Source organism: Lacerta agilis, chromosome 15 (assembly GCF_009819535.1).
Source record: "Lacerta agilis isolate rLacAgi1 chromosome 15, rLacAgi1.pri, whole genome shotgun sequence".
Classification (NCBI taxonomy): Eukaryota; Metazoa; Chordata; class Lepidosauria; order Squamata; family Lacertidae; genus Lacerta; species Lacerta agilis.
The window spans coordinates 19082212-19101998 of NC_046326.1; the positions used below are offsets into that span (position 1 = coordinate 19082212).

Below are 19787 nucleotides of genomic sequence, written 5' to 3' on the forward strand. Positions count from 1 at the left end.
AATTTAAAAAGACCAGTTAAAACAGCTATACAGAATCTGGCGACTGAACATGTGACTTCTGGGCTTTCGTCCTGTAGTAATAGGGAGATTTTGTGTTGTTCTGATTGCCCTGGGGATTTATATAGGATGGGCTGGATAAACCTGGCTTGAATGTCTATATAATACTGGCAATGAAGAAGGGCATGCTCCATTGTAGCCCAGAGCCACATGGGCATTTCCTCTCCTCATATGGTATCTTCCTATAATGGCTTTCCTGAATTGCTGAAGGGAGGGCCTGATAATGGGCCAGGGTGAAAGCCCTTCGCTCTTTTGGTATTTCAAGATTAGCTATGTATGGCATTTGGGAAGTCAAGTATCTTCTAGTTTCACTAAGTAGAATTTTGGGGGGCCTGGAATTAGGAAGCGAGATAAAAGGATAACCATCACCTGGGAAGAAGAGGAAAGTTGTTTTTATCTATGTATTTATTTATCTATTTATTTTCTATACTGGTGGCTGCTAAGCTGTGGAACGCTCTCCCCACAAAGCTGTTTCTGGCACCTTTATTATAGAGCTTTTGAAGAATGCTAAAGATGCAGCTCTTTACTCTGGCTTTTAATGCTTGGGGGTATGTTTTTGGTTGCATGTTGTTTTAAATTGTTTTTAATATTGCATTTTAATGCTGCAACCTGCCCTGGGATGTTAGGATGAAGGTGGGAAATACATTCATACATAATACATACATAAAATGGGAGGCTGACTCAGGAACCCCACAACAAGATTCCCAGGTACTGAATGACAATCTGAAGGTCTGGGAATGTTTGGTGGTGGCATCCCTAAAACTGAAAAACACTGTGAGCTACATAAATTTCTGGACCATGACGGTACCAGTTTTCATTCTGATTATGTTAATGTGGAGTAGGAATGACATCTTTAGACTTCCGGCGGCGACGCCATTGCGGGTGGTCGTGGGCTGCTTCGGCTGCGAAGCGCCCAGTCCATCCCGGGGGTTAGGAGCCCCGCCACCGCAAAGCGGGGCTCCGGTTGGGGTGCGGGAAGAGCGTCCTGCACCCTGGGCTCCCCGGCTGTGCCCGTTGTGGCTCCGAACCCTTCCCCCGCTCCCCCTGTAAAGGGGGAGTGGGGGTGAAGGGACGACGGAGCCGGGCTATAGGGGACATGCCCCAACCGGGATGTAAATGCGGCGACAAAGCCTGTGATGAGCGTCTAAGTTCTACCTGTCTTTAACGAGCTGATAAGAACCCAGTGGTTGTGAGTACTTGACTGACTTTTTTTAAATCTTGGAACGATCTGGGGGAAAGAGGAAAGGCAGCCCGCCTCCCTTCCCTTCGGGAGATGAAAGAAACTAACTAGTTTAAGTGACTGCTGCTACAATAATCGATAGAAAGTATCTGGAATTTGAAAACTGAGACTGCTGAGATTTCCCTTTGGGGATTAATTAGGGAAAAAATATCTCCATTTGAAGTTTTGGTCTTTACACTCCGGCTTCGGAAAAATGGCGACGATTTGGACTGTCGTGGGAAAAAATTGAAGCAAAGGAAGGAAGAGACAGGAGCTGAAATTTGATACCCACCCTCCCTTTCAAAATGCTGGACTTTGTGCTCGCACTTGTATTGAACTCTGGTTTAAAAGATGAGGAAATGCTCACTGTCTTGAAGCTGGAACTACTTGATCGGAAATTACAAGTCTTGTGTGGGATTTTAAAGAAAATGGACTTAACTTCCACAGAGGAGGCTTTTCAAAAGTTTTATACAATGGAATCGAACCTTGGCAAAGAGCTGGGAGGGGTGCTTGAAGGATGGTTTGAAATGGCTGGGCAACTCCGGGAAAAGGAACCGATTCCTGGGGGTGGCAGCCCCGGAACGGGAAAATTTATAATATCCAGACCCCGAGGTGGGAGCTCGGGGGCAAGGGACATGGAATTAAGATTTTTACAAGAAGAAGAAGTATGGTACAAAGAAACGGAGGAGCCCAAAAAAGAAGCGATGGACACCCTGAAGCCTGATGCAAGGTTTGTTGTGAATGCTGCCTGGATCTGTGGACATTTAGAAGAAGAGAATTGGAGATCCGGTTCTGGTGAAAGACAGAGAAAGACAATGGACAGAGGGGGAGTGGGTTGAAGTATTAAATGTATATTCCAAATGGTCTGTCATGGTATCTGAAATCGGAGAGTGAAGTCTGTTAATTATAAGTTTATTTTAAACAAGTAGGGAGATATTGAATTTTAAGTTAAAAGCAGCATGATAAAGGATAGAAGAAATAAGTTTAGTCTTTATAAGAATATTTGGTTAAGATTTTTGTTATAATAGAAAGATCAAGATAATGGTGTTATCTTTAATTAAAGTTAAAGTTTCTTTTTTTTATATATAGAGAAAAGATGTTAGGAAAGTAGTATATCGATTTAAAACCGAAGGTGAAAAGGCGGGGGAAGTCAAAAGTCAAGATTCAGAACTAGAAATTTTTTTTTATGTAAGGTATACAAACAAGAAGAAGAATCCTGGCATTATGTGTATTTGTATTTGTTTTTGTATTTGTAGGTGTGGGTTTGGGTTTGTGTTATATTATGAAAACGCTAATAAACTCTGTTAAAAAAAAAAAGGAATGACATCTTTAAATATTCAAGGCAGGCTGGTTTAACTCAATATATCTGATCTGATGTTTTTACTCTGATTACGTTTATTCGTTTTTTACAGTGTTACTGTATTTTATTCTTAGAAATAACTTCAGGTCACTCAGTTGTGGGAAGCAATAAAAGTAATTAGCACTATGATTAATGGATACAATAAGCAGTTAAACTGGATGGTTTCATAGTCACAATTAACTTCTTTTCAGATAACTATGCACCTAAGAAATATCCCTATTTCAATGAAGCCTTGGTGGCAGCGGGACACGTTGCTTTACTAGTACTTTATTTTTTAAAGTGCCCTGTGCACAGTCCAACTACAGACCACTTGTAAAAGCAAACCTGAGGACTGAAATTCTCTGCTCTGAATCTTGGCCAAAAGCAACATGTTCCGCTGTCAACAGGGATTCACACTGTAAATTAAGTTTTAAGTCCATAGCAGCACAATCACAGTATTATTCAGACTCAATTCAATGTCTTATGAGACTGACATGCTTAGGATTTCTGACGGGGAAAGAAGTTGACCATTTTGACCCTGAGGGCATTGTATAAAAACAGCATAACCAAAGCAAACAAGTATTGGTTAAATTTTATTTGGAGTAATGGGGGAAACCACATAAATGAGACCTCATACATTCCTTGCCCATTTGCTTCATGTACAGCCCCCACATAGTTTCCTCATTTCTATGACCAAATAACCAAGTTATTGAATAATTATGGAATTTGCTACCACAAAATATAATGCTGGCCACCAGCTTGGAGAGCTTTAAAGGGGAGTTAAACAAATCACAGAGAAGAAGCAGTCAAGGACTACCAGCCATGATAGCTATGTTCTCTACTTCCACTGTCAGAGGCAACATGCCTTTGAATTAGTGTCCAAAATTAGCCAGGTGCATTTTGCACCTGGCTATTGACCACTTGCAACCAAGTGAAGATGCCTGGGCACCTGTATGGCACCTGACATCTCAACCATCTGGAGGTGCATGCCTGGGGATCATTGGATCTTGACTGTTTTCGCACACTAATACCCCATCCTGTAGAATTCTATCAGTTATATTTTACGTGCATGATCAGGAACCAAAATGCTTTTCTGTGCAGCCTGAACAGGAGCAACAAATGACGTTCTAGTTAACTGTTGTAGCTTGTCTTCACTTACCCCACCACACTGCTGTGCTCACAGTTGTGAAGGATATTCTTACGTTATGAATGGTGTATGTCATCATTAAGAAAAAGAGGTAAGAATAGGCCAATTTATATGTGGACTGTCCCTAGATAATGTGACTTTTCTTCTTTCAGTTCTCAAAGTAGTCATCTGAACTAGCCAGATGTTTAACTGATAATCAATCACAGCCAGTCCATCATTTGAAAAATAAGACTTAAGAGCCATCTTGCCCCAAAATGGCAAGTAGATTTTCCGTTTTGGAAACTGTAACCTTGGTTTAAGGAGCCATTTGGTGCCTAGCTTATATATCTGAGTTTCTAACACTGCTTTGAATACCAGTTGCTGAGGATTATATGCAGGGGAATGCTGTAATGCTCATGCCCTACTTGCAGGTTTCCCACTGGCATCTGTGAGAAAAGAATGCCTTTGGTCTGATTCATATCTTCTTATGTTTAGCAGAAGGTGTATCTAGAATATGGCAATTTGTAGGTTTCTTCTCCCAAGTGAAATAGCCAAACACTGATGGTTAGATCTGATGATATATTACTATAGAACAATCTCCTTATAATTATCAGATGACTGAAGGCTGGCAGCAAAGGAAGAGATTTAAATGATTTTTTTTTAAGTTTCAGGTAGAAGAGCTGGAGAGACATTGAGGTCAACTTAAGAAACAGAAGATACTGTTTAAATGACCCTTTGCAAATGTACATAGATTATTGACTATACAAATGTCTAAGTGTCCAGGTGCAATGGCAAAGGCAGAAAGCTAAGCAGCAGTTTTGAGTACTGTACTTAATACATGACATGAAGTAGGGCTCCATTTCAATGGTTATATATGGCAAATTTATTCTATTTTAAATCGCCCAATTACCGGTAAAATACATGGCAGAAAATGAGGAAGTCTTTTGCCTGCAAAATGCAATTTCATTTTTCCTTGCTGACTAGTTATCAACAACAGTTTATCCTTTTTGGCTCTTACACAAAGTTTTAGTAGACACTTGACTGACCAACAGCCAGGGCACTGACAAGCACAGCTCAACGATAAAGTTTTAGAGAAAATACAGACAGACTAAAACAGACTTTTAAAAAACCAAACTGCTGCAAGTTCAGCCTCGCTTAAAAGCCAAGCCACTAAACAAACAAGATGGCATCATCAGCCAGCCACCACCTTCTCTGTTCTCCAATCATTGGAGGTCTCATTACCACAAGCCAGTGAACTTTATTCTAGCTCCTCTTCTTGGCAACCAACAGGCTCCCTTTCTACCAAGCTAGGCCCTTCCTCACCCTTGACAACCTGAATCACTACCAAGTGCCTATAAATTATAATAGTGACAGTAAGTTAACAATGATTTTATCTCCTTATTGCTGCAGTGTCACTTTGCCCTTTCTAAAATGTCTAACGTAGATCAGCAAGCAAATAGTTCTAGACATGAAGCCAATTTTTAGTCATGATTTCTGGAATGAATTCTGATTCTATCCAGTTCCTGGATGATGTAACTACATTCTTGATCTGCAGGAGATACATACAGAATAACTTATTCTTAAAAAGATGAACAGCTTTTTGTTAAAGTCACCTCCACTGCATCCAGTTCTTTGCCTAATAAAAAAAATAAACCCTACCAACAGCTTTTTAATTTAAAAATTTACACCTGTGTGTAAAGAGAGAGAGAGAGAGAGTGTGTGTGTATTTAATTTGATAAGATACAACTGCCATAATAAACAGCTTATTAAGCCATTCCTTGGGTATGGTGTTGAAAGTGAGCTTTTTCATAGATTTTTAAAGGCGAGTTATAATCAAATTGAGAGGCAAGTATCATGATCCAAAGAACAACTTCAGATGTGCCAAAGGGCCTGCATGTGACATTTTTGACTGAGGTGCTGTTGATGTACAAAAAGTCTTATGTTTAAGTCTAAAGTCGTATTTTATGAGGAACTGGTTGCATGGTTGTTAGTTTAGAATCTATATGCAATTTTTAAAATCAAAAAGCTTTAAGTTTGTTACCTTATTCAAGAGTGTTTATTTCACTGGACTTCATAAAGATACCATTCCAACACTTCCATGATTGAAACATTGGGGGGCAAAATGAAAACACAAAGGCACTATCTCCCTTCACATTGATTGTCTTGCCCCTTTCTACTTGTATACATGTAGCCTGCTAAGCACATTCACACGATGTTCAGCAATTATATAAATACAATATTATTGGTACTTAACCTCATTAAATATAGTTGCCACTGTGTTACAGAAGAGATGAGGAACCGCTGGCCCACAGAGACTCCAGACTTGCCCCACCACCACCTGAACCCAACAGGAGGGCTTCCTGAAACCTGTATTTGGTGTGAAAGACATTTGATGGGCTGCAGTCAGGGAGGGAAAGGTTGGCCTATGACTTCTACACTGAAAATGCACCCACATTACAATTAGACTTGGAGGGGGGATGGACTTCCAATCATAATTGTGGTGGTGGGAAGTTGTATACCTAGTGAATGGAAGTGTGGGTGAGGAAAAAAATGAACGAGGGACGAAGGCTTTGTGGATGTGTGAGTTAGCCCTGCCCACTACCAGTTCTGGCCCTGCCCACTTTGGCAACACCACTTTGGGTTCCACCCCCATCGACACGCTCCCCCTAGAAGGCTGGCTACAAGGGAATGCAGCCTTTGAGTGAAAAAGGTTCCCCACCCTTGAATTACAGGAAATCTCATTTACACTACACAGATATAATCTAACTACCACCACTGCAGAAAGAGAAATAGATCAAAAATAAAAGAACATAGGCTTTGTCCTTGCAAACTGGAATTTCCTCCCATGGGATTTCTTGCCAAGCACTGACGATACAGATTGCAAAGAAGGGACAGCAGAAAATTGCTCACATTTCATACTTCAGGGCACAGAAAGCAAGGAGTACTACACATCAGGCTACCTTCCTCATAGTGAGCCAGAACCAAGGAATTCTGCCTGCCATACTATGCCAGAGAAGCATGTTAAATATACTTAACACAAGTATGCACAGTAAAATTTGACCTTTAAAGAAGGAGTGGGGAATCTTTGGCCCTCTATACATTGTTGGATTCCAACTCCCATCTGTCCCAGCCAGCACTGCTAATGGTCAGGGACAGTATCTAGAGCAGAGGTAGGCAACCTAAGGCTGGTGGGCTGGATGCGGCCCAATCACCTTCTCAATCTGGCCCATTGGTGGTCCAGGAATCAGCGTGTTTTTACATTAGTAGAATGTGTGCTTTTATTTACAATGCATCTCTGGATTATTTGTGGGGCATAGGAATTCGTTCATATTTCCCCCCCAAAATATAGTCCGGCCCACCACATGGTCTGAGGGACGGTGGATCACCCCACGGCTGAAAAAGGTTGCTGACCCCTGATCTAGAGGGCCACGCTGCCATATTGGAGGATATTAAAGGAGTACAATACCACAATACACAACATCCTCAAAACCAGCAAGGGAAGCCTGGAGTTTACCCCAGGTATGAAAGGTATAACTGAAATTCTCCCAATTTAGGCTACACAGAAACTGGTGTGAAGGATTTACAGTGGTACCTTTGGTTACAAACTTAATTCATTCCCGGAGGTCCATTCTGCACCTGAAACCGATCTTAACCTGAGGTACCACTTTAGCTAATGGGGCCTCCCACTGCGCGGTTTCTGTTCTCATCCTGAGGTAAAGTTCTTAACCCGAGGTACTACTTCCGGGTTAGAGGAATCTGTAACCCAAAGTGTTTGTAACCTGAGGTACCATTGTACATGGTTACATCTAACAGGGAGAACATTATGACAACAGACTATAAATAAAACCGCCACATATCATTGTGCTTTCCCAGAAGAGCTCTCATTTATTTCCTTATTGTATTTTATCTCTGCTTCTTGTATTTCTTGTATTTTATCTGTACTTGCAAAGAACTCAAGGTAGCATACATGGGTTTCCCCAAAACCACCATTTTATCCCAACAATCCTGGGAGATAGGCTAGGCTGTGTCAGGATCGTGTGGAAGCCTTCCACGAGAAAACGCACTTGCCAGGCTGTCTGTGTCTGAGTAGTCTTTATTATGTACATATATACAAGCCGGAGCTCAGTTCTCAAGCGTCCGATCCATCACTCTCAGTCGCCAGCGATGCGGACTTACGGGACCGCCTCCAGCAAAGCAGTCTGGGTAAAGCGACATGCCTACGCTGCTCCCTGGTGCTGACCCTCTCCTGTGGCATCAGGGACTCCCTCCTCCACCTGACTGGCTTACCTTAACCCTTTCTCTTCGTTCCAGCCTACTGCCTTCCATAGTCCTTTCGTCTCTCCACTCTACCCCCTCCCTCTGCTCCAGGTCTCCTTCTGACAACCCCGTGACAGGCTGAGAGATGGCAACTGGCCCAAGATTACCCAGTGACCTTCATGTCTGTGTGTGGACTTGAATTTGTGTCTCCCAGATCTTCAGCCAACATTCTAGCAGCTATACACAACACTGGCTCTAGTAAACCAAAAATGCTGCTCTGAAATTGAAGCCACCAAGAGCAGTCCATCTGAGCAATTTTTAACACACAATTATTCATTATTCAAACCATGGGCTTAGAAGCATTGTACTGTAATGCATGCCTGAGATACATGGCATATGAGGAAGTTTCATTTAGCTGTATCATCCATCATCTGCCATATTTTTGCCCAAACCAAATGGAAGTCTGGAAGGCACCCAAAGGGTTATCCTATCCCGCCACCACACACGGAGGTGGATTAAGTAGATTAAAGCCAGCCCAAAACAATGCTTCAACATCTTTCCCCTAAGAGCTTCCATAACTTTCTTGTACAACTAGTGCTCCATTTAAGTCTATACTGCTGCAATAAAAATCCAGCAAAATAATAAATACAATATTCCTGAACATATGCAGTGCTTTTCTCTTACCACTAACAACAATCTGCCTTCATACATCTAGACCAGGCATAGGCAACCTTCGGCTCTCCAGATGTTTCGGACTACAATTCCCATCATCCCTGACCACTGGTCCTGTTAGCTAGGGATCATGGGAGTTGTAGGCCAAAACATCTGGAGAGCTGAAGGTTGCCTATGCCTGATCTAGACTAAGGCAATGATGGGAAAGTGTTTCTAGGTCAGATAGGCAGGATTCACATAATATTCCTTTTAGAAATTAAATAAGCACCTTAGAAATTATATAAGCATGGTTTCACATTCACCTACTCTCTTCTAAGACCACCACTGCCAGAACATTTGGTTTCCAGAGAGCTTGTTTTAGAGTTTAAATCAGTACTGAATAATGACCAGAGTTTTCTGAGTTCCAGTTGGTGATAACAGAGACCCTGACTCAAATGTGTGCTCACAACAGAACATCTATCTCACAGGTTTTTGTTTTATCAGGTTTTCAAGAGCCCCACAAAAACTTGCAAACAGCAACAGAAAATAAACCACGGAGCAAAGAGACAGCCATCTTGTTACAGAGGTTGAACAATCTTATTCAGCACCAATCCTGAAAATTCACATGGACCATGTTTTCTACCATGATGTAAGTCATCAATGACCACAATTTACATGAGCTCTGATTCTTTGGTGGAATTATTGCTGGCGAACTGCTCCCTAGGAGGAGATCCTGGCACTAAGACATAGATAGGCTTCAATAACTAAGCTTGCTATGCATGCAAGCTCCTGGCCCACAGGGAATGATTTTGTTCCCTTGAGACCTGAAGCTGAGAAAGCCAGAGGTTAGTAGCCAAGGCCATAAGGGTTGTGATACCTGCACCCCACTTGCAAGGCGAAAGCTTTTCTGCTGTTACCGAGAATAATGGTCTCTGGGAGGAAGATGTCACTCTCGGGAAATGATCCTGGGGATTGGGGGATAGTCTAAGCAGCTATCCTCTCACACCGATGATAACCTTCTTGTTGGTGGGTGATTTGAACATTAGGAACATAATTAGATAAGCAATGGGGGTCAATGCATGGTGACTTGCCTGGCTGGTGTGAAAGCTGCATATGTTATGAGTTGTTTTGATGGCCTGTTAGACGGTGCTGGGGAGGAGTCAGTGCTTATGGTGCCTCTGTAGTCATGCTGTCCTGGTGTTTAGAACAACAAATCTAGGTTACTAGATAGGAGGTTGAAAGCCAGGAGCTTCAAGGCAGCTTTCTCAGAAGAGCTAACTGTTCCATGCAGAGAGCAAGATAGACAGACATAGTGATGCAATCTCAATTCATGGATGGGATGGTGGGGTTGGGAAAAGGTTATTGATTTGTTAAGTGCTGGGAAATGTTTGGGAATGAGTTTGGCTTGTACAAAATGGATGGACTCCACTTGAACCAGGATGGAACCAGACTGTTGGTGCTTTGAATTGAAAAGGTGGCAGAGCATTTTTTAAACTGATTGCTAGGGGAAAGCCAACAGCAGCTGAGGAGCATCCAGTTCAGAACAAATTATCCTCCAGGGATGAAGGTGAAAATGTTCATGATTGCTCAAAGGAGAGAGAAGAACTAGGCATTTCAAGTGCAAGGGTACATGATAGCAATTTAAAGATCCCAAAGGACCATAGGGTAAACACAATGCCAAAGCCAACATTGGCCAGCTGAAGTACTTGGTACTAAGAAAGAGCACGGATATAGGGGGAATTAATGGAAATTTGGTGGCATAAGAAAGAACTAGTGGGACAGTTAGCTCTGGATACAAACTATATAGAAAGAACAGGGAAGGGCACACTGGGGGTGGTGTCATTGTACATCAAAGAAAATATCGTCAAAGTAGAAACCGCAAAAGGAGCAGACTCTGCAGAATCACCGTGTATGGTGATACTGGGATCCAACAATAATTAAGTACTGGGAATGTACAATCGCCTCCCTGACTAAAATGTAGAATAAAATCAATGAAGTATCAAAAGGAAAGGTAACAAAAAGCTATTGATTCCCCAGAGATGTCAACAGGTTCTTTATCCCAATATACCAGGTTCCTGAACTCTGCTCCTGGACCAAAATTATGTATCATTATTCAAAAAAGCCTTGGGGTACTGTTGGAAGCAGGTAGGGGAAAGAAGAGGACTTCTTTTTACACCACTGTTCTCCCAGCACTTCCAGAAACTTATTCCACCAAGAGTTCTGGGATCCAGGGGCCAATAATACCATCTGTGCAGGAAACCAGAAGCCCCTGCCCTCTTTGGACACTAACATTGTGTTATTCAGGCCTGGTGCTTGGCAACAACCTTCTAAGGTATGGGGCTATTTTCTTCCCTATGGAAACCCTTCCTCATCAATAGCAGGTTCCTCCACAGGTTCTGAAAGTCAGGAGCTGCTGAAGGAACAGGACAAATGAAATTGTTGCCCTATTTTATTATGCAAACTGCTCTGAATTTGTTGTTGTTGAAAAGTGGTTTATTCAAATATTTATATACAATACATATTCAGGACAATTTATTTTCAAAGCTACCACTTCCACTTATGGATATTCAGTTGCCATCTCAAGAATAGCCCCGTCTCTAAAAGCTCCACAGAATTTCCCTGACAAGCTGCATGGCTAGCTTCTGGATTATGACCAGACAAGCCTGCAATACACAGTGTCTTATAAATTTATCAAAAGCACAGGTCAGTTTGTACAAATGGGGAACTTCTATTTGTTCAGTGGCAAGGCTAAATGATAAAAACTCCATATAAGAACAAGAATAGATAAGTGGAAAGACAAGAAAACCAGTTTTCTGATTGGAATTATACTAATATTTTAAAAACTTTCCACTGCAAAGAACACTATTGTGAAATGACAAACTGGCCTACAACACATTTTATCTGCTAACCTACTGAGCAAGAGATGAAGTAATGCTCATGAATTAGTTTTATATGAAAACCTCCTTTAAAAGATAAGTGAGTGCAGTAAAAAGTTAATCTAAAGCTTCTATTTTTAGAATTGAAACAATCACCCCACAACTCACAATATTCAGCTGCTGAAATAAACTATCAAGCTATTTTTAAGTGAAAAGACTTACCAAATATTTCTCCGTTTTTGGCATATTCTGTCACAAGGTACAACATGCTTTTGGTCTCCATTACCTATTGTTGGAAAAATCTCACATTAGTTTAATCGGTGAAAAGATTTTTAAAAACAAAATCCTAGAAATTTCTCAATAACACCCCTGCCTCCCAAAACACACCACAGGTGGCCTTTAAAAGCCTAATATTCTCATGCTACAAATATTCTAATTTAAAAGTATGATTAAGAAGCTCCTTAAATTAGTGCCTAGACAGTGTCTTTGTTTCCTGGCCATGAAGTTCGTTAAGCGGATGTTGAGATTTCCCAGGGCCAATTTTAAGACTTAGTCTAAAGGCAACAGGACTTGAGCCAATACACCCAAGCAATTGCTTTGCTCAACTCCTAAATTACCAGGAGAATAGATAGCATCTGGGGTCTTAGCATTGGTGTTCATGATGCTCTAAGTTAACTAACAGATACCGTGGAAGGGAAAAAGAGAAAAAACAACCACAATGCAATGTGTTCTTAATCTTGGAGACAGGGTCTCAAGAATTTGATGAATCATGAGAATCCACTTATATAATATCAGAATCGTTGTTATTCAGGTCTTCTCTCTGGGAAGGTCAAGTTGAGTAAGTACTCTTATAAAACAGCAACATAGCTGTAAATCAAAAGCTATACCTAACAAATGGGACCTTATTAACAATGTACAGTAGTATATACCCATCCCCTAGTAATGGAAATGCTCCTGTCTGACAGCCATGTTCTCCTCCTTGGTATTATACGACAGTCAATGTGGTGCTCCACCAGATGCTAATGGACAATTCCCATCGGGCCCCATCCAGTATGGCCAATGGTGAGGGATAATGGGAGTTGTCATTCAACAGCATCTGGAGGACACCTCATTGGCTATCCTTGCTCTATGAGTATGATGTGAAGGCACATGAGATCACTGCCCTGCTGAAGCTAAGCAGGTCTGCAAGGCAGGTCTGGGTCAAATCAGCACTTGGATGGGTGGCTACCTGGGAACCACACATACACCATCTTGGGTTCCATGACAAAGGACATTAACATAAGAAAGCAAAAACAAATAAATGATTGCAAGTTCAAACGGTGCATTCTACTCTTCATTCATTCACACATGGCATGCTAAGTCTTCCTTGTGCATTTTTTCCTCCTTAAGTTTATTTATTTTATTTTTATTTATTTTTGTTAATTTAAAAAAAAGAACTCAAATATCTTTACATACATATCCAAGGAATGTTGGCCCCTGGTTATCCTCTCATTACATTGTCGTCTTTTTCCTGGACACTTTCTTTTAAGCCTTGCTTTGTCACTGGTTGTTGTGAGCAACAAACAAAACACAAAGTGAGTCTCAAAGTTCTCACTGAATAGGTTACCTGGCTGGTAACGTTTTTAAAAGGTCATAGAATGAGATTGCAGAATAAACTCTCCTTAAACTCTGAACTGCTGATCAGGATTTTTCAGTCTTGAAACTAAGATTCCTTTTAAAATTGGTTATTTTACAATACATATTCTTAGGCATCCACATAAACCTATGCAAAAAGCTAGTCTACTAGCTCAGATGCTACAATATATTTTAGCTTTCTGTATTTTCAGTTAATACATCTCTCTACTCTTTTATGAAGCTTCTTTTACCAGGGACCCTAACTGAATACAAAAAAATGTGATGTTGGCACCTAGGAACGCAAACTATTTTTCAGCTCTGTGCAGGGCTAATGCTGTGGAATTGTATCATCTCCTGAGAATTTCAAATACTTTTTCCAAATCTGGTCTCTGCTTCTGCTCAATCTAATACAGATTGCAAACCATCATGACAGAGAGTGCACTGCTGGCACCAAATGAATGTTAAGTTCATTTAATGTTAAAATATCCAATGGGCTTACCAATAAAAGTCAAGATAGAAATGCTTTTAATAACTGTAATAAATTGTATTAGTGAATTACCAGAAGTCATAATATTATTTTGTACCACCATCAACAAAACATGACCAGAATTTAATCCGTAATAATGTTTCATGTCCTGCCCAAGGTGAACATTTTGGTATCAGAATTCAGGTGGCGACATTTTCTATTGCCAAGGTAACTGTGCAGCCACCCTCTGGTAAGGGTGACAAGCAATCAGTCACTCCCCCAAATCTGAAGCTGTAGAAGTGGGTAGGGATCATCCCAATGTTTGCGCAGCTATCCCTCCCCTCTCCCCAGTTCCAAGACTGGGAGGGTTTGGTTGCTGGAGGAGAGATACTTCAAAGAAGTCAAGGAAGCATGCTCCCCACCCTTCTTGCAGGAAGGTTTCTTGGCTGCTTGGAGGCACGGTTATACCTGAAAGCTCGCCAGTGGCCTTTCTCAGGAGAAAAGTGAGGAGGTGAGGTGCCCAAGCTGCTAAGCTTCCCCACTAACTTAGCTCCTGCTGGTCTCTCCTGCAGGTTTTCTTGGGCAGTGCTAGGAGATGCACCAGATGCCTCCGTCCAACAGAGGGGCAGGTCAGTATGTTTTCTGCCTTCTTTGGTGGTGTCCAGCAGAAACAGAAATAAATAAAGGTCCTATTAACCTTGCCCTTAACCTAGCCTACTCTCCCTTCCCTCTTTTAAATATGAAATCATTATATAAGCATATAATTGGAATGAGTGTAATACCCTCTCATTATTGCTCAATGTGAGATTAGTCACCATACATTTCTTGTTTGCATGCACATTTGGCTCCTAGCTGACCTGTGAGCAGTAACGTCTACCTGCAATCCCAACATGCATGGGAGAAAGGAGGTTGCTTATTAATAAAAACTGCAAATTCTTGAAAAGTGGTATTGTTTTGGGGTGGGGAAGTATGAGTGGTGGTAACTAGCCACTTTTACATCAAGACTGCAGACCACAAGACAGTTATTATATTCTTTTGACTACTGGAACAACTCTCCTTTCTGCACTCCAGGTTAATTTAAAAAAAAAGGCCAAAGTAACACGTTTGTTTCATACTATTAGAATTCTAGCCTTTGATTTATAGGTTGCTTTCAAGATTAAGACTTGATTTAATAAAGCTGAACCACTAGACTATTTCTGATGGTAAAATTAAAACTAACAAGACAGACCTCATTAAATCAAATCTTCCCTCTTAAACAGCAGGAAGGTTCCTATTTTGCTTGAGGCATCAACACTTAATGGGAACAATCCATTAATGTCACTGGGACACAGAGCATACAAGATGGCTCAGAACTAAAGCTCCTGTTTAAATTTACACTGGATACAATCCACTGGCATTTTATTCCACACAGATGTGTTCTGGAATAAGTTCTGTTCGATTCATTAGGCATAGTTCGGGAAGCATTCTTGAACTGTATCCTTTATCCACATATTCAGCATCTATATTTGATTATGCTTTTACTGTATGGTGCCCTCCAAATATCATTGGACTCCATAAGTCCCAGCCAGCATGGCTAATGACTAGCAATGATGGGAGTTTAAGAACAACAACATCTGGCACTATATTGACTACCCCTGCTCTATTTGGATGTTTCAACTCATGTAAGTTACCAAATGCAAAATAGAACGGCAAAACCTGAATGCCCATTCTCAGCTTCAGCTTAATATTTTGTTTCGCATTTCAAACAGCTACCTACTCAAAATAAAAGCTAAGTTCACCAAACAAACAAACAAACAACACTGCTTTAACTTTGATATAGAGATGAATGCTTGATCACATAATAATTTGGACCAATTCTTGCATGTGCCCTGCCATCAGACATGTGAGGTTTAACGGAGGGCATGTGGCCCTTGAAAAGCTTTGATGGAGACTTAATTTATGCTTAACTTGTGCTTACGGTGAAAATTTCGCCTGTGACACTGGACTGGGGAGGGGCGCAATGAAGAACAAACAGTTTAGGGCATGTAATAATTTTAAGCAAATTTAATGGCTCCCCTTAAGGAAGCTGAGAACTAGGGAAGCCTACAAAATAGTTCTCAGAACCTTGACAAACAACACTTTCTGGATACTTTGAGGGAAGCAATGACATTTAAAAACAAATCTATACTAGTCACATCTGTAGCATAAATGGCCCTTGGGTTCAGATTTAAGCATTAGCAACCCGAACACTCTAGCAGCATCAGACATTAAAACAAAGCAATGGAGTCATGCCTGAAAGAATGATTTCCCACCGTCACACAATCAAGGTTTAGAGCAAATCAAGTACCATAATGGGGAAAAGAAAATCAGGTTAAACCAAGCAGATTTATAAATAAGTTATCCAGTTAAAACACACATTAGCAAAATCCACATTCAAAGCTTTAGCTCAGTTTTAGACAGTTCTCTTTTCCACTCTAGGAAATTTATTTTGTAGATTGTACTACTGTATTGAATTCTCATTGGCTGTGATCACACATCACATTAAATAATAGCAGATGCAAGCAAGCGGTGGTTTTGTACACGCTGCTCAGAATTCCCTGCTTCTCTCCTCCCCTACTCCTGGATAATCCTTGGCTTACGGCTTGCAGTTTGTTTGGAGAGAAACAAACCACAAGCCTGGGTTAGGTGACACAACACGCCATAGCTTGTGGTCTGTTGCTGCCTGTGTGGCATGGCCAGGAACAGGAATAGTGTGAAGAGGGCACTTTTAAGCAGTGTTCAGAAGCATGCTACTTATTTTCAGCAAATATAACTATGGTTTGACATAGGTGGAGGCAACTATTTTCTGCCAGAGAACCAGATCACATTGCGGCTAACCCTCCATGGGCCACGTCTGACGAATGGGTGAGGTCACCCTTTTGACATTATCAGGTGACTCTGACCTCCAGGCAAAAACAGGGTGGCTTCCCTTTGGCACCAAAGTTAAACAGCACTGACTGCAAGCTGAGCTCGGAAAGGAACAATCAGTAACTGTAGGGTACATTCTTAATTGTTCCTTTGCAAGTACAGCTTGCATTCACACTGTTTCATTTTGACTAGACATCAGATACACTTGGAGCTCCTGATTGTGATGGGCAAACCTGGCCATTGTCACAGAAGCATTCAGGTCAGACTGCATATTTCATAACAAACAGGATGCTATAAAAGACGAAATAATACTGACCCACCTGGACCTGGCCTTATGGTGGCTCTGAGAGAGGCAAAATCATCAAGTGACTGAACTTCCACACTAAGCAGATTCCCTGCACTCTAACCTAAAACCTACTGGGTGTCTGTTCCTGTCAACAAGGGTCTTGGGATGACTGTGGAATCTGTCAGATGTCTAGCTTTCCTTGTCTGTGGCTGTTCAAGTTAATGGGAGTTCAGTCCCTGTGAATTAATGAATTATTCAAAACCATTCTGATGTCATTGTTCACAAACAACCAAGTAAAAACCTCCTCTCATATATACCAACTTTTAATAATTTCCAGATTTATAAACTTGCCAGATTTATAAAACTGCCACATAAAAACTCCAACCGACAGCAACCAGATAAAACTTACAATACAGGACTTCATGGGACACAGGGCTTAATTCTCACGAACTCAAACCCTTAACATGAAGGTTTGGCAGGGAATACAGCTACATACCTGATAAAGCTTGATAATGTGTGGGTGGTCCAACATTTTCATTATCTGCACTTCACGATAAATTTTCTCCAGGTTCACCGAATCTAGCTGGGATTTGTCAATGATTTTTATTGCCACCTAGAACCAATTACAAGAAGAATTTTTAAAGTCGGCTTTGCCAAACCAGGTTACAAAGGCAGTACATAAGTTATGACCCATTTTTTTCTTTATTTTTGCTAAGAGAACTACAGTGTTATACTCACAAAACCAAGTATTTTGGAGGGAATTTGAAAATACTCTTAACATGTTAGTGTGCAGGTGCTCAACACTTCCTTTGTAACAGAAAGAACAAGTTCAAACACTTGGCCAGAACTTTAGTAAAACATGATTACATGTTATTATACACAGGAGAGTCTACTTGCACATTTTATGCTAAAGAGGAACGTGTTTCAAAACAAACAGGACCCCAATAGGAAAGTCCCGAGGACCAGCATGCCATGGAAATTAAGATCTCTATAGCCATTTTCCCTGTGCCATTCCGTTCTACCGGTATCTGTTGCTTTCTAGTAACAGATACAAACAGAGTTTTGCAGTTTGTCTTATTGTTTTCTGAACCAACTTCATAAAAACCCATAATGTTAAAGCAACTCCAAACCATGGTTCAACATCCTGGCTTATTCCAAAGCAGATAACTATTGTGGCCCAGTTCAGACAAACCAGGCAACTGTAGTTAAGAGGGGCTGTAGCATGTGCCTTTGCGAAGGCAAAAAGACTTACACACATTTTGGCTGAAGAAGGCAATATATGATCATTCACAAGTGAATAATAGATACACAAAACCTCATTCTGCAACCTCAAGGCAGCTTTGAATTAGTGCTCCTTGAGTAGCAGTCCACAGGCTATATAAGAAATCATTACTTATTGGGGGCTGTTGCAGGTTGGGTGATGGGACCACAATCAATCAACAAAAAGCTACTTGGCACATGCAAGTTTTCCTAAAGTAGCTTTCTGCATCCCCGTCAAACAGCTTAGAAGCTTGTTCCCACAAGTAATATACAACTTGATTTTTTTTTAAAAAAAAATCCTGTGTGCCCACTCTTTTAATAAGAACCCCCATGTACTAACCCCCCAAAGAATATGTTGTTGACTACAAAAATACAATTTAAGCAGAAACTCACATAGTATTTCATATTTAGTACAAAAACAAAATCAACGTAGTTTGAATTATTACATACACTTCATTTTAACTGTGATTAATGTCTCATACATAAAGTAATTTATAATCACACTGTTAGGACTTGAGAATAAGCTCTCCTTAGGGAAACTCATCCCACTTACGGTAAATACAGCTCAACTTATCTACAGTGTGGACAGGTTGTTGTTTTTTGTTGTTATTATTGTACATATTTTTGTGTTTTTTCTATTGCAAACTGCCCTGTGACCTTTGGATGAAGGGAAGTATAGAAATTTAATTAATAATAATGATGATGATAAAAATACACTCTAGCTTTGGGCTTGCAAAACCCCAATTCTCAGGCAATGGTGTGGAAGGAGTTATAAAGAAATGCAGTAATGAGTTCACAGATACATTTCAAATGAAAATGAATGTGTGAATGTGCAACTGAAAATAATACATGGATCAGTGGACAATCTTGCTTCAGTGCCTGAGCTGAATGAGCTCTGAAAAACTGTAGCAATGGTTACCAACAACACATACAAGTGTGGCACAAAATCTTTGTGGCATGGTATTGGTTTGATATGGAAAACATGGAGACTACAAGATTGGACAAAGATGTATTCTCAGCAGCCCCTTCAACAGCAGGAACCCTTCTTCTGGCAGGATTCACCCAAGCCCCAGGATCTTTCAGAATGTTATGATGTTTAAGTATTAAGAACCTACTGGGTTGTGGGGTGTGTGTTAATTTGTATTTTGTGTTTCTACTTTTTCCATTTATTCCTATATGTCTACTTTTTCCATTATATGCTCCAAGCATTTGAGATGGTGCAGGGCAGAAGACTGAAGAAAAAGGAATGATTCTTCATTGCTTCAATGTTCTGTGTTTGTATTAAGTTGTTTCTTCTCCAGTGGACATTTATTTTGATTGCTGTGTGGCCCTTGCTATTATGATATACCATATCATCTGGATTGATCTCAAACTGCTATATTAAATAATTCATTTGGTTTTAAGGAGCAAGCAGGATCCTGATTCTTGTGCAGGACTTGATCTAGAAATGGATCTTCAGGTCTCTTATAATCTTACAAATCTATGAAATCTTCTTGATCCAAGATCTCCATGAGAACCAATCCAGCATGTTGGAGAGATCAACTTCCCTTTAGCAGTATAATCACAGCAAATTTAGTTACATACGCACAGAAAATTAAGAAGATTTCACTCACTGAATTTGGACAACTATCTGGTCCTATATAGAGACCTAGGGTATATCCTCCCCTATATATGTGAAATGTTACTACTAATAATAAATGACTTAAGTGACCATGTAACCAGAGCTTAAAGCTCCAATCCTGCGACAAGC

General features: G+C 40.6%; 1 protein-coding gene across 2 annotated transcripts in view; it reads right to left on the reverse strand.

The window, feature by feature from the left end:
- SIK2 (salt inducible kinase 2) overlaps nt 1-19787 on the reverse strand; it is a 77153-nt gene that overhangs the window by 47283 nt on the left and 10083 nt on the right. For both annotated transcript variants that reach the window (XM_033171627.1, XM_033171626.1), the window contains exons 2-3: nt 17274-17390; nt 11748-11811 (exon numbers count right to left, since the gene is read on the reverse strand). In XM_033171627.1, the coding sequence (XP_033027518.1) occupies nt 11748-11811; nt 17274-17390 (181 nt within the window). The remainder of the gene's footprint in view (nt 1-11747; nt 11812-17273; nt 17391-19787) is intronic.